The sequence below is a fragment of the Pantherophis guttatus genome, chromosome 2, assembly GCF_059756535.1.
Source record: "Pantherophis guttatus breed Tessera chromosome 2, ASM5975653v1, whole genome shotgun sequence".
Taxonomy (NCBI): domain Eukaryota; kingdom Metazoa; phylum Chordata; class Lepidosauria; order Squamata; family Colubridae; genus Pantherophis; species Pantherophis guttatus.
Window position 1 is genome coordinate 94,943,552 of NC_142064.1, and position 16,068 is coordinate 94,959,619.

At 37.1% G+C, this 16,068-nt stretch overlaps 1 protein-coding gene across 1 annotated transcript in view; it reads left to right on the forward strand.

Moving 5' to 3' along the window:
- The window catches only part of DGKQ (diacylglycerol kinase theta), a 90,744-nt gene that overhangs the window by 19,876 nt on the left and 54,800 nt on the right, over positions 1-16,068 (forward strand). Inside the window, exons 3-4 of the mRNA XM_034410731.3 lie at positions 13,752-13,851; positions 15,158-15,243. Coding sequence (XP_034266622.2) covers positions 13,752-13,851; positions 15,158-15,243 — 186 coding nt within the window. The remainder of the gene's footprint in view (positions 1-13,751; positions 13,852-15,157; positions 15,244-16,068) is intronic.

A 16,068-nucleotide genomic window follows, 5' to 3' on the forward strand; every position in this document is an offset into this window, starting at 1 on the left:
AGTGTTGTGTGGGAACTAGATTACCAGGGCAAACTGTTAAAAATAGTGCCTTTAAAAAATACTGATTTATTGTTGCGGGGAATTCATCGCTGATATGAGGTAAGTTAATATCAAATTGACATACCCATATATACAAGAATACAAGCCAATCATTCAGTTTAATATACTTGCTATTTATTAGACTACTATTTATGGGGATTTTTGTTGAATAGTTATTGGTGGTAGCCATTCCATTGTTGTTATAACCAAATCAAGAATGGGTTGGGGATCGCAACTTACTTTCCTGTCTGGTGGTAAAGGTTGAAGAAAATCTTTAGATGATAAAATGGTATCACTAGAATGAATACAGGTGGTCCTTTTACTTTGATTATTGTGCTACTTATAAGCTATATTTTTATTTGAGGATGCGGTATCCTACCCCCACCCACCATCTCCCAGTAACTTATATAAGAGAAAAATAGACTGGTAAACATTGAGATGGTAGTAGATGTGATGTGGATATAGAAGGCCGCAGGTTTCATCTCTGACATTTTTGAAGGTTTTAGAGTCTTCAGCACTAGAAGATATCATGAAATGTCTCAGCTACTTCTGTTTATTAAAATGAATCTCCTCCAATCCAACTTTAATTCCTAATGACTTCATGGATATCTTGGCTACAGTGAGGAAGTGGCTTGTTATTACCTTCTTCGGAGATGTTTCTCAACTGCTCTATTTTAATTCCCATTCAGACTAAATGCTGTTTGCTTTCCAAGCCAAGATGTGGTCCCTATTAATTACATTTTCATAACGAAGTATCTTCTTTGGTAGAGAACAGCTGTGGATTAGCTGCATGAAGCAAATATTCAACTTGGTTCTTAATACTTAAAAAATAACAGAAAGCTTAATGGCAATTTATTTTGTGGGTGAAAAATGTTTATTTATATACTCTAATCCCATTCCAGATGATATAAAGTGGCTATTTTTGGAAGCTGTGGCATATGAAGGGTGTTAAAGACATTTTTCCTGATGGATTCTTAGACCATTTTAATATTGCAAATCATAAATTGCATTTTTAAATTATAATTTCAAGGTTGATGAAAATCTGGCAATGGATCAATTTCAACTAAATTTTTAGCTCCATGTTAATTGAAACTGAACCATCTCTCTATCTTACTGAACATGGCGCTCTGAAGCAGGATATGGAATTCAAGGTCAAATGAAGTCTTGTGAACTCAGATGGTTGGCATGAATAAGATAAGTTTTGTGTCAACAACTTTCAGAGAATTATGGAGTTAGCATACTATGACTAATCTTTGTTGCTTGGACTTAGTTACAAGCTGGCTCTAACTCATGATGTTTAAGAAGCTTTTTTGTGAACAGATTTTATTGGTAAGTTTCAATGGCTATTTTTGTGTATAAGTATGCATATGATTCTTCTTGGGGATTCCTTCTCAAATAATGTTGACTTCAAAAGTCAGTTCATGACTTTGTGATATTGGTTTGTCTGAAACTGTTATACCACAGCTGCTTTAAAACAACTTTTATTGTAGGTATACTGCCCTCCTTCAGTATTTTCAGTGCTGCTGAACACTTTCCCTCCTCCTTGATAATTATTTAATTGCTCTAACATAATTGGATGAGTGCTGCTTCTCCACGTGTTTAATATTTATTGTGAAGGAGGTAAATTAATGGAACAATACTATTTTTATTTGTTTATAATTATTCTTAAATGGATGTAAATGGATTGCTTTCAGAGTGCTGCAAAACACTCTAATAAACTACAGCATTTAAAACAGAACCTTTGCACCTGAAAAGGTATACGTTGATTGAAGTGAACATAGCAGTTGAATAAGCTCTGATTGGAACATCACCAGACATCAGTCTGGGTATTTTGATAAGCAGAATATCTTGAAGTGAGAAAGCTCATTTTTGTGTGGATCAGTTGTTTAGGCAGACTATTGACTGTTCATACCGGTATATCCCCAATTGCTCCTTGTAGCTTTGATCCCTGGAGTGGGTGAGACCTACATTTTCAGTCCATTTTTATTGTTTCAAGGGAAGGGGTTAAGGTTTCCCTTTTCAATTCCCAATTAGTTTTTCAGACTAGAATGAATTTGGGAAAGAAATCTCTACAACTTCATTTAGAAGTTACTATTGCTATTAGAACATGAAGCAGCACATATTAAATGATCAGTTGGCTCCTATCACTTCTTATGCAAACATATATTTGTTTCATATTTTTAAGATCAGCCTTAGCCCTGAGCTCGAATGTAACTGGCTAATTCCTGATTTCTCACATTGTAGCCAATGTCTTGCAAGCCCTGATTTTGAATATTCAGAATAATGTCAAAAAACAGAGCTTAAGACAGGATTTGTCCCGTTCACTTTTTTAACGCCTGTGGTTGAATTCTGCCATTGTATCTTTGTGTTTTCAAGATCATTCTTAGTTCTTTCTAAACAAAACTCCTTCCAAATAAGATCAGAAATGATACAGCTATTCTTCTGCACTTTGTACAAGACTAAGGAAATAGGCTTTGAGAAAGTTGGCACATATTCAACTCTTTTTTAGTTACCCTAATGTTGAAAAACTTTGACTATGGCTGTTTCATCTGTTTTTCAGAAACTAGATTATCGTTGTTTTTGATAGACTGTTCAAGACAGTCTATTAATTGGATCCTGTGGGAGAGCTAATTTGGTTTCAAATCCTGCATTCATTTTCTCCTCTTTGCCCTCTTAGATGGACAGGGAATGAGGACTTGATTGTTAATGTGTATGCCATCCACAGAGTTACGTATATAACTCCTTTTATAATATAAGGTCTGGTTTAAAATTTTAAAACCATGTATATATGTGTGTGCAGTGTAGATCTTTGCATTACATATCCCAACAACTATTCAACTATTTAATGTGCTACATTACTGGAATATTTTTGTGTTCAGTTATTTATGCAAATACAATATCTATTCTATGCTACTACTTGGGGGCCGTGTTTCTCAGCCTGTATCTACAACTTTGACCTGTATCTAGCATTGCTCCCTGGGGAATTCTGGGAATTGAATTCTATACATCTTAAACTTGCTAAGGTAGGAAAACACCCTTGAGGAATCTGCTCTAGTTTTCTGTACTATGTGATCTAAAGGTCCACAGTGTATGTTTATGCTGATTTGTATACTGTTTCCATGATCTATTATTCATAAAATGCTCATATAACTGAAGTATATTTGTTGAACAGATGGTATGTTTGAAAAAATTATATCAAAGCCTTTTTGCTAAAGCCTAAGGCCTTGGATGACAATAATGTTCATAGTTTGTTTGGGAGGTTTTTTTTTTCCAAATATGAGAGGGAAGTATAATCATTTGTTAGTCTTATTTAGAGTAAGAAGAGATGTTTTAATGTTTGAGTGGACAATTCCCTTCTTTGCATCACCTTTGTTGGTATTGCTTAACGTATTGTAAGCCGCCCTGAGTCTCCGGAGAAGGGCGGCATATAAATCGAATCAATCAATCAATCAATCAATCAATCAATCAATATTCAGTACAAGTAGTCCTCAATTTACAACAGTTCATTTAGTGACCATTCTAAATTACAACGGCACAGAAAAAGTGACTTTTCACACTTACGACCTTTGAAGCATCCCCATGATCACATGATCAAAATTCAGACGCTTGGCAACTGATTCATATTTATGACGGTTGCAGTGACCTGGGGTCATGTGATCACCTTTTGCGACCTTCTGACAAGCAAAGTCAATGGGGAAGCCAGATTCACTTAACAACCTTGCTACTAACTCGACAACTGCAGCATTTCACTTAACAACTGTGGCAAGAAAAGTTAGAAAATGGGGCAAACTCACTTAACAAATGTTTCATTTAACAACATAAATTTTGGCCTCAGTTGTGGCTGTAAGTCAAGGACTACCTGTACATAGCTGTACTTGAGCTTTTGTGTTAAGTTTCTATTTTTATTTTCCAACATTTCTGGAAAAGAGATTTTGACAGGAACCTTCCCTACTTCCTCTACCTGGCAAGACAAAACAAAACAAAAAAGGGTTATTGAGTGGTTATTCAGAGTTCTGAGTTTTGCCATTGAATTAGCATGTTTAGTAAAATACTAAATTACTGATACTATTCCCGGTATTACTACAACCCTTCATTTACTCTTGAAAAACAAATGAGACAGCAATCAGCTGAGGGGCTTTGGGTACGTCTCTCTACTGCTGTCGTAGGTCTGGTCGTAGTTTTTATCTGCCCATAAGAAACTGGTCCCTCCAGTTGTGAGGCCCCTTTCCAATTCTTGTTTTTCCTTGGCCGTATGCTTTCTGTAGCAAGTTTGTTTTGTTCTTTTTTAAATTTATTTCTTTCTTTGCTGGAGATCAGATTTTTATGTACACTTAGTCCTCAGAGTGGCCAATTTAATTCTTCAGATTTCTTAGGAGATGCATTGATTTACTCTATCCAAGAAACGAATTTAGGTGCACTAGGCTAAACCATTTCAGTGGGATGACTGATCTCCTTGTATCACCAAGGTTATAATGTATTAGGAAATCCTGTCAGTGGCAAGTGTGCTAAACATTGGTATTATTCTCACACAGTGTGTGTTTGTGTATGATTTCTGCAGAAGGATGACTAAAAGGGCCAACATTCCTACATTGGTTTATGATGCTGAAGGTCACTTGGTTTCTTAAGAGATCTCATATATCCAGTGTAAAGAAAAGAACTATTAATAATCATTGAATTCATGCTTGTAGTTACAAAGTAATATTCCAAAGAAAATGTTAGTGGGATGTAACCTCCATCTAAACTTGCACAAGGTTTCCTGTCTTTTTTTTTTGTCCAGCAGATTTTTCTGAGTCTGCAGGCAAACTCAATAAGCCATCTAAGAAACCCATATCTAGCATCTTCCTCTAAAAGTACATTCTCCATGCATTTGGGGGAGGGAGGGTACTTTGTTCGGAAAGAGAATTCCAAGTTGTAACATTAAGTACTGTAGACAGACAGACAGACAGACAGACAGATATGAATCAGAGGTGGTTTTCAGCAGGTTCTGACCAGTTCTGGAGAACTGGTAATGGAAATTATGAGTAGTTTGGAGAACTGGTAAATACCACCTCTAACTGGCCCCGCCCCCATCCATTCTCTGCCTCTGAGTCCCAGCTGATAGGGAGGGAATGGAGATTTTACAGTATCCTTCCCCTGCCACGCCCACCAAGCCATGCCATGCCCACCAAGCCACACCCACAGAACCGGTAGTAAAAAATTTTGAAACCCACCACTGATATGAATGACACAATGTCAAGAATTCTCCTATCTCTGCTTTTATCTGTTGCTTGGCTACATCCTCCTGTTGAAACGTTGTGGGTTTTTGGTTCCAAAAAAACAAAGTATACCCTTTTCTTTTCAAACATCATAGGAAGCTTTCAGTCATGTTTATATTTCTATTGTGAATAGGATAGCACATGGATTTGCTTAACTATTTCAAATTTATATTATCCCTATATATAATGTCTTCTAATCAAATGAAAGGTAGCTGGTTTTTAATTGCCAGAGAGATACAACGTGCTATAATGGTCTTTCTAAGAAATAATTGGTTAAGAAGTACATGTTTACATTAGGTCTTTTTCTTCATCCAAAAACAATATTTATGTTAACTCCATTTATGGATTAATATTTTATTTCACTAGTTTGTAGCTGCTTTTACTTGTCTTCAGTGTTGATTGTTTACAGTGTAAATATAGAGCATGAAACAATCCTTTCTGAAGCCAGAATTATGTTTCTAAGGATTCTGACCTCAAACAGATTTATGTGTTTTTATTGATATTAGATATGTTCCCTGTTTTGAGAGTCTTTTAAGATAATGCTAGTGTGCATTCTTTCTTGTTAGTATAGCAGTTACTAAATTGTATGAGGCTTGTTGAAATTATGCTGTAGATCTTGGATAGTTCTTTGTGCACTGGTTTAATATGTCATTTTTATGCAGATAAGTCTTAGGTCAAATTAAGCCATTCCTTGTTCCGTGTAACAGTTTAGTATGAACTGGCTTCCTGCTGACTTTAGCTAGGAGCCCATACATACATATATATGTGCCTTTGTGTTTGCGTGTGCATTTCAGTCATGCGTATCATTGTTTAAGCTTGTCAGCATAATGAGAATTTGAAAAGCAAGGGAACCCCCTACAAAAATAGCAACAGGAAGTTTAACTGCTGAAGATAGCTGAAAATAGAACAGGCATCTTTGTCCCCCAAACAGCTGTTAATGCTTCCATTTTCTAGACTTAAACCACATTATTGTTTTTGCTTTGTGGACTTTTTAAAAACGCCTTTTCTATGAAAGCTAATAACTCTTTTGAACAGTGTGTGTCAGGCATACATATTTTTATTTTTCTCTATGTTATTTCTGATTTAACATAAGGTCAAAATTCTGTTTCGCATACTATACCTTTTGGTTTAAGGGCATAATGGAGAGATCTATGATGTGAAAGTTGTAGAGCATATATAAGTATAGTGGCCCTGTATTTGTCAACCACTGTTTGCAGGATAGTAAATGGGAGTGTACAAAACAGCATTTCAGTTTTATATTTTAACAACATAACAGATTTGGAAGGGACTATGGAGATCTTCTAGTCCAATCCCCTGCTCAAGCAGGACACCCTATACCAGTGGTTCTCAACCTTCCTAATACCGCGACTGTCAGACTTCGATGCTATCTCAAAATAAATGAATTTCCAAACTGCCAATCTTTAAGGAAATTTTCTCTTTATTCGAGTACAGCAACCGGATCATGGCTCGTGCGGTCAGGACTGACCTTTGCCCCCCAATCCCTCCCTTTCCGATCCCCAATTCTCTGCTTCTCATTGGCTATCTTCCAAGTCACTCTCCTGACTCCTTTTCTCGTCAGTTCACAGGAATGTTTTCCCCCTCTTCATTTCCAAGGAGACCGAGCTTCAAAGGGATTTAGCAGGCAAAAGTTCAGGCTTTATCTCCCTTTTCTATGTCAGCGCTGAGACGCTGACATCGACCCTTTAATACAGTTCCTCATGTTGTGGTGACCCCCAACCATAAAATTATTCCTAAAACCATTGAAAAGATATGTTTTCCGATGGTTTTAGGCGACCCCTGTGAAAGGGTGGTTCGACCCCCAAAGGGGTCGCGACCCACAGGTTGAGAACCACTGCCCTATACTATTCTGGACAAATGGCTGTCCAATCTCTTCTTAAAAACCTCCAGTGATGGAGTACTTACAACTTCTGAAGGCAAGCGGTTTCACTGGTTAATTATTCTCATAGTTAGGAAGTTTCTCCTTAATTCCAGGTTGCTTCTCTCCTTGATTAGTTTCCATTCATTGCTTCTTGTCCTGCCTTCTGGTGCTTTGGAATAGGCTCTTCTTTGTGGCAACCCCTCAAATATTGGAACACTGTTATCATGTCATCCTTAGCCTTCTTTTCACTAGACTAGACATATCCAAAGCCTGCAACAGTTCTTTATATGCTTTAACCTCCAGTCCCTTAATCATTTTTGTTGCTCTTCTCTGCAGTCTTTGTAGAGTCTCAACATCTTTTTTATGTTGTGGCATCCAAAACTGGATGCAATATTCCAAATGTGGTCTTACCAAGGCATTATAAAGTTGGTACTAATGCTTCAAATGATCTTGATTAGTATTAGTATCATAAATGTATTTGATGAACATGATCTAAGTTGATAATATTTTGTACTTTAGGCAACAGCATGGCCATGGAAGCTGAATATCCTTGTCGCATCCACATATGACATTTTCTTGTGTTAAAATCCTACTTAAATTAGATATTATGTTCACCTGGTATATAGTATGATGCTAAGCTCATTCTCCTTTCACAGCTTTAGTTACATGAATGTTGGAATTTTTTGCTTCAAATGTTGATGAACTGCAAACCTTTTTATCATTTGACAGTGGGTAATTTTAATGGTAATTTTTGAAAACAAGCCATCTTTGTAAAATATGGATTGAAATTTGCTTGCTTTCACTAACCAAATGAAAGATGAATGGCATTTTGATGGTTTGCGTGATCAAATAAACTACTTAATTAAAAATGGAGGTGAAAGCTTTGAAGTCCGTCTAGCTTATGTCTCTGATTATTTAAGAACTGTGGGATAATGCTGTAAAATGCTGATATTAAACACATGTGTGAGGATGTGATTCAGTGTATTAAAGACAATTACATGGCTTTAAAGCAAAGGCAAGGATGAGATTACATTATCTTTGCAAAGTGATCTTAATGGATTATAAAGACTCTGTTCTAGAAAGGGGTTTCAATAATAAATGAGAACCAAAATTGATATCGTTTGTAGAATTAAAACAGCTACTTGTCTATAGCAATGATTAAGCACAAGAATAATTGAGGCTTTATGGAGTGAAGGAAGTAAGATTAATCCGAGGGACAAATTTGGCAGAGAGAGTGAAGAAGGGATTAAATCAAGCTGTTAAAACTGGATCTTTCTACTCATTTTCTGAGAATGTGTGGTGATATGCATATCTTGATGCAGAGCTATTTTCATCCATTCACAAGAAAGAGATTCAACGGAAGGCTCTGATGATCGTCATCTTGGAGAGAAGAGAACCTACTTAGTAGTAATTGCATCATCTGATTGCGTAAAATAGGGAGAATATTCCTTTTGCAATGCTTGTGCAACACAGAGACTTTTTATACGTGGGTTATTAGGTCAGGCACAGCTGGCACTATCCCATCCTTATCTTCAGTGATGGAAATATGCTGCTTGGGAATGGGACGCTGCCTTTCTTTCTCAGCTGTATTTTTCTTTGCTGCCCTTTTGCCTTTCTGCAGTACACAACTACATCCTTCAACTGCAACTTCATTTATGTATCTCCTTAAAGGGAGATTTCTTTCTTGACTGGGTGGTGTAAGGAGGCTTCTAATTTTTTTGTGATTTTTTTTTTTTAAATGCGTTAATAGAACATCGCTGTTGCACCTCAATACAAGTACGACTTTTAAAAAACTTTTTGTATTACTAGCAAGCTCAGCCTTCTTTTCTGGTTTCACCTGAAGGGAATTAGACATGGCCCATCAAATAATGTGCGGCTGCAAAATTCATAAGCCTTGGCCACAGTCTAGTGAATGAGGATGATGGATCTTAGGCTTTCAATTCCTGGAAATGGGATAGCTCTTATAGAATAATTGCAGGTGGATAGATCTGATACGATTCCTCCCCCTTGGTAAAGGTTACCAGTTAATTATTCGGATATTTTTTGTTCATTTATCAAAGAAAAAGAAGTTCCAGATTTCAGCAGTAAAACTATGACGCTACTGCACATTTGTTGACACCACTTTCTTTATATCAGTAATACAACACTCACCTCCATTCAGTTGTTACGACTCCACCCCATGCAAGAGATTACAGGGTCATTAAAAGGAAAAAAAATAGATCAAGTCAGAACACTTTCTGATGGCCCTGCAGTTCTTTCTAATGCAGGGAAGTGGGAAATATTAAATTGGCCTGTCCCAAGCGTCTGATGAACCTAATTGGGTTCCAGAAGGAACCTTGGTTGTTCTTGAAGATCTGTTGAATGGTCCAAACTGAAGTCCTAGTGGCTACCTGGAATGAGAGGGCATTGGTGGCTCAGCAGACTAAAAGCATTGTGCTTAACACCAGCTGTCTGCAATTACTGCAATTACTGTAAGTTCAAATCTCACCAGGCTCAAGGTTGACTCAGCCTTCCATCCTTTCTAAGGTAGGTAAAATGAGGACCCAGTTTGTGGGGGCAATAAGCTGACTTTGTATAAATATATAAAAGTATGAAGGCTATTGCTTAACGCATTGTAAGCCTCCCTGAGTCTCCGGAGAAGGGCGGCATATAAATCAAATTAAAAAAATAAAAAATAAAAAATAAAAAATTGGGGCCTCTGGATTGGATACATCCAAGCAGCCCCCTCCTTACCCGGGGATCTTGGAATTCTGCTTTATTTACAGAGGAGTTGAGAGAGATAAGTGTTTGAAAGATACCTGGAGTGCTACTGAAGACCAATGAGAAGTGAATTAGATCCAGTATAGATTAGAATTACTATTAGATACCTTCTTTGTGGTGGTAAGAGCAGCAAAATGTCAGTATTTCTTTGCCCTTATTGTGTCCTGGTGGTCTTCTTTCAAGGGACCTGACTCTTCCTGGTAGGAGGTAGCTGTTACATCTACCTACAAGGTCACTCTGAGGAATTGACAAGATATCTGAAAGCCAACTAGATTTGTACCAAGTTGAACTATAGTCTTCAAGCAGTCCTGCAGAGGTGACTGTAAAAGGATCTAACTTGTTTATTAGGGAGGAGTTTTGTTCCTGTTGAACCTGATAAAAGTAGTCAAGATTTCTGCAATTGTTAGCTTTGCCATCTTTGTTTAAAATCCATATTCCTCGAGGTTGGCTAAGGCTTCCAGGAGGTAACATTGGGTCTTGGCAGTGATAAAGGGATGGTCCTGCCATCTCTAAAGGAAGCTATGGGCCGCCTCTTCCTCAAACAACCATATTCGCCCTCAAACGACAATTGTCCAGGAACATCTGATGATCTTGGACAATTGTCAGCCAATTTCCAACTGTCCCTTTTGGGGGAAGGTGATAGAGAAGTTAATTGTACAGCAGCTTCAGAGAACTCTGCAGAAGCAGATTACCTGGATGTCTTCCAGTCAAGATTCAGGCTGAGGTATGGGACTGAGAACACATTACTTACACTCTAGGATAATCTCTGGGGGGAGCGGGAATGGGGTGATGTGTGTGTTCTTATTTTGGACCTCCCAGCTGCTTTTGATACTACAGGTAATCCTCAACTTACGACCATAATTGATCCCAGAATTTATGTTAGTAAGTGTTATGTTCATTTTTAAAGTGAATTTTGCCCCATTTTACAGCTTTTCTTGTTACATTTGTTAAGTGAATCACCGCAGTTGTTAAATTAGTAACACGGTTTTTAAGCGAATCCGGATTCCCCATTGACTTTGCTTGTCAGAAATCATGGCCACATAATGCCAGGCACGGCAACCGTCATAAATATGAACCAGTTACCAAGCATCTGAAGGTAAATCACGTGACCATGGGGATGCTGCAATGGTCATAAGTGTGGAAAAATGGTCATAAGTCTTTTTTCCAGTGTCGTCATACCTTCGAATGGTCATTAAACAAACTATTGTAAGTCGAGGACTACCTGTACTAATCATGATATCCTTCTGGACTGGGTCCAGAGTTTGGGGATGGGCTGCCTAAATCTGAAACCTTTTTCTGGAGTTCTATTTGTTTAATATCTGGAAGAGAAGGCTGGGCTAGAGATGCCATCAACAAAGAAATAGACCTCATGATCAAACTTTATTGGTGATGGCCCCCCTCCTTTGGAACAGCTTATCTCTGGATATCTGAGCTACCCAGTCCATGTTACATTTTCAAAATTATTAATTCTCGACACAGTACTTCCAGAAGGCATTTAGGAATTATTAAGAGCCTCGGTGGTGCAGCAGACTAAAGTGCTGTTAAGTGCTAGCACTTAGCTGCCAGCTGCCTGCAATTAGTGCAAGTTTGAATCTCACCAGGCTCAAGGTTGACTCAGCCTTCCATCCTTTCGAGGTAGGTAAATTGAGGACCCGGATTGTGGGGGCAATAAGCCAACTTTGTATAGAACAACACCACTTGCGGGGGGGGGGTGTCAAAAGCCCTAATAAGCAGATATATACAAAAAAGTATGCAGGCTATTGCTATAATGTATTGTAAGCCACCCTGAGTCTATGGAGAAGGGCGGCATATAAATTGGACTAATAATAATAATAATAAAATAATAATAAAATAATTGAAAAATATATTTTCCCTTAGTGGGGAGGATTGATGGCGATTTGTTACTCTTCTTCCAGTTTTACCTCTATTGTACGTAATGCCTTGTAAGCAGTTTAGAGTCCTGGGAAATGGAGAGGTGTATAAATTGAAGTGATAAAGAAATACATGAACCAGTAACATAGTTTTTTTCCAATTCTTAATGCACAGAAGGAGGCTCAGTAAATTGTTTTACCACCTACTTTCATTCAGTTGCCTTCACCCTTATTTCAGCTCCTGGGCTCCAGGAGCTGAAATACAGTAGACAGAAAATACTTCTCATTTACTGTATCAAAGCAAGCTGTTGTCATTGGTCTTTTTGCTCTCTGGCATTCAGTGAATAATTTGAATTGCATATCCCCAGTATTTTCTCTAGGCCATGTAGTTCCTGCATTAATGTACAGTACATTGACCATCAGAAAGAATAGTACCCTTTGCTTGTCATTGGCCTGCTATAACTTTGTTTTGTGATGTTTTAGTTAATTTTTGATAGTTTGATGAACTACATAAAAAATGTTTAGTAGGTAGGAAGCTGCCCTTAAAGATAAGGTTGGCATTTCATAACAGCAGCTTGCATTTCTTCCTCTCTCCTTATGGTATATTTAGTTGCTTCATACATTAGACAATTTCTATGACTCACTGATTGACCTTAGGCCTCACCAACCTCACAAATCATTATGCAAATAACAGTGGGTACAAAAACTGTGTGGGCTATTTTGCACAGCTTGGGAGAAAGCAGAATGCAATTCTAATAAGTAAAGAAATCAGTACATAACCCGTTATCTCAAAATATACCAAGTGCCAATGCTAGTAATGTCATTATTAAATATTTATAAAGGCTGTATAGCAAATCTACAAATGCTATCTTCAATATACAATCTTATTCCAGAATGTTCTACTTTAAAATCCAGCAATAAAAATATTTATGTATTAAATTTCTACATTACCCATCTCACCTCAAGTGGCTGCCAATTTAGCTGGTTTAATAGCAGAATTAAGGTGAACACAGGATTATGTTCACCCAAGTCAAAAGATTGGAAATTAAAACAGATGCCTCAATTATAGATATATCTCATGACGTTAATGATGTTATACAAAATGTTGACTTAAGTCAATTTGGTAACATTTTTTAGCCAAGGATAAATTTATATTTTGAGAGTAAGTGATGAGTACATATACAAAATGGCAGGGATATCTCCCAATTTTCAGCATAATTGCCATTGTGGACACGGGGAAGTCAGAAAACACATGAGAAGTCAAATCAGTCCAGAAAGAATCCCACTTGCATAAAACCTTTGTGGAGAAGGTTGTATAAGATCTGCACCCGGTGAATAATTTTTGCTTCCCCCCAGATTTGGGCTGACTGAACAAGGGAAAGTAAGGGTAGGTGGAAAACTAATTATAGATAAACATAGCTTTGACTCTACAGTGTCATTACTGACTGTGGGTTATTTATTTCCCAAGGCAGCAACCTCAGTTTCTAAAATCCCTGGCTGTGGAATTTGACTGAATTTGAGGTAGCCTTAATTCTGGACTTTTTCTAATGAATTTCCTTGATTTTTGTCAAAGAATTTATCACTATTGATTTATAGTTCCAAGCTTCTTCCCTGGTTTCTGGTAAATCAGCTTGTGTGATAAGTAGGATTTGTTAATGATGCATAGTTCATATTTTTAATGTTTCCAACAATAAATATAATTAATAATGTTTCTTAATGAGAAGAAATTAATATAGTAATTGGTTGGTTATATGCCATCAAGTTGATATTGACTGTTAGCAGCCAAATAGATTTATGGCTCCTTCTGAATGTTGTCTTTACATATTCATAGAAAAATGGAGCTTTGGCTTCTGATTGGGCATTAACCAAATGCATAACAATTAAAATGTACATGCAACATAAACCACTGTGCAATATGTAGTTAATCCATACCTTTTCCCCCTGCAGGTTCCAGTTGCACATTGTTTAGGACCCATAGGACATTACAAGAGAAAATTCTGTTCTGTGTGCAGAAAGCAGTTGGAAAGTCCAGCATTTCGCTGTGAAGGTAAACTCCAAAGAGATTGGCTTATACTACTAGTCAGCGTAGCTTAATTTCACTGTTGACTCCTTTTCTCCTGATTCCGAGCTATGTTTTTCTATGAAAAAAAATATGTATGAGTGTTTTTTTTATCTTTAAAGAAAGTCCGAAGACTTGCTGGAAAAAAAATTCAAAAGGAAACCTGTATTCTTGCATTGGAATTATGTCTGTCATTGAAACATATTTCCTTTTGTTTCATGGCATTCACCACTGAATTTATTTATTTATTATTATTTATTAATTCAATTTGTATGCTGCCCCTCTCTGAAAACTTAGGGCGGCTCACAATGCATTTAAAATCATTATAAAAAACATTTAAAAATTAAAAACATTAAAAACATTACAACTCATTCACACCATTCATGGCCAGATCTCGCCAGATCGCAAGAGCGAGATCAACGGCCCCAGGCCTGCCGGAAAAGCCAGGTCTTCACCGCTTTTCAGAAGGCCAATAGGGTGGGGATGGTCTGGACCTCAGGAGGTAACTGGTTCCAGAGAGCTGGGGCAGCCACAGAGAAGGCCCTCCCTCGCAGGCCCGCCAGCCAGCATTGTTTAGCTGACGGGACCCGGAGGAGACCAACTCTGTGGGCTCTTACCGGTCGTTGGGAGTTATGCGGTAGAAGGCAGTCTCGAAGATATTGGGAATATCTGAATGGGGAATTTGTCTCTGATACAGACATTTTTATTATACATGCAAAGCAACAGATGGGGAGGAGTAAAGAAGAAAATAAGAAGAAAAAATAATAATAATACAGCCATACTACATTGGTAAATATACTGTACATCAGTGGCTCCCAACCTTTTTTTTTTTTTTAATTTGATTTTTTTTTTTTAAATTTGATTTATATGCCGCCCTTCTCCGGAGACTCAGGGCGGCTTACAATGCGCTAAGCAATAGCCTTCATTCTTTTGTATATTTATACAAAGTCAGCTTATTGCCCCCACAACTAGGTCCTCAATTTACCTATCTTAGAAAGGATGGAAGGCTGAGTCAACCTTGAGCCTTGGCGAGATTCGAACCTGCAGTAATTGCAGGCAGCTGGTCTTAATAACAGGGTGCCTTAGACCACTGCACTACCAAGTGCTTTTGGGCACTAGGGACCGGTTTGGTGGAGAGAGGTTCTTCCGCGGACTGGAAGGGGCGTGATTCTACAACGATAAACCAATTGTAATAGTTTTTTAAAGTTTATGCTGGAAAGAAGTAAATATAGAGATGCATGTGGGTAAACAGATGCAGAAGAAAGTTAATTTTGCTTTCCCCCGTTTATTTCAGTGTGTGAGATACATGTACACACAGACTGTGCCCCCTTTGCTTGCAGTGATTGCCGTGAGTGCCATCAAGATGGTCATCAAAATCATGTGAGTATACTTTTAGCTAGTTACACTTTTATCAAAACTTTAAATGTTATCCACAGTATGCAGTGCTAGAAGGAAAACTAAAACAAGAACAAAACAAAAAAGAAAAAAAGAAAAGAAAAATTGCTTTTGACTGTGTATGCCTCTACGTGTCTGTGTGTATATGAGTGATTTTTACATACATATACATAAATATTAAACACTGTTGTAAAATATCATTAATATATAATTAATGGTGATGAATTTCAATAAATTTCCCAACTTCTTGTTGTTGGATTATCTTTTCAGCTAAATAAATTTCCCACACCTTTAAATATTGCTCATCCAATGAAAAAATGTATCCTAGCTTTTCAGTGTTTTTCAGTAATAGTTTGGTAGATAACAACAAAAATTAATTTGTATCCAGAGTCACGCAAATGTGATGTGAAATTTGATAGATAAATAAATAAATAAGCAATTGACCAATGCTGCCAAAAATTTTTGGAAACTTGTGACCAAAGAAAATAACTAGTAGAGCATTGCTACTAATTGGTAACCAATTTGCTTGGATATTTGTTCATAAAATCTAAATTAAAATTTATTCAATGATAGTTTGGTTTCTCAGATCCACTTTGGATAGATTTCAGATGCAACAGACAGAATTTCCATTCAAACATCCTTTTGATATAGCAGGAATGTCCTGCTGAAACAATCTGGATATAATAATTAAAACAAAATGCAAAAAGGACATATTAATTTTTCCTTCTTTGCATTACTGAAAGTCCTTTGCATAATAATATAATTAATCAGATAAGGTAAATTACACCATTCTCCTCCATTTATGCTATT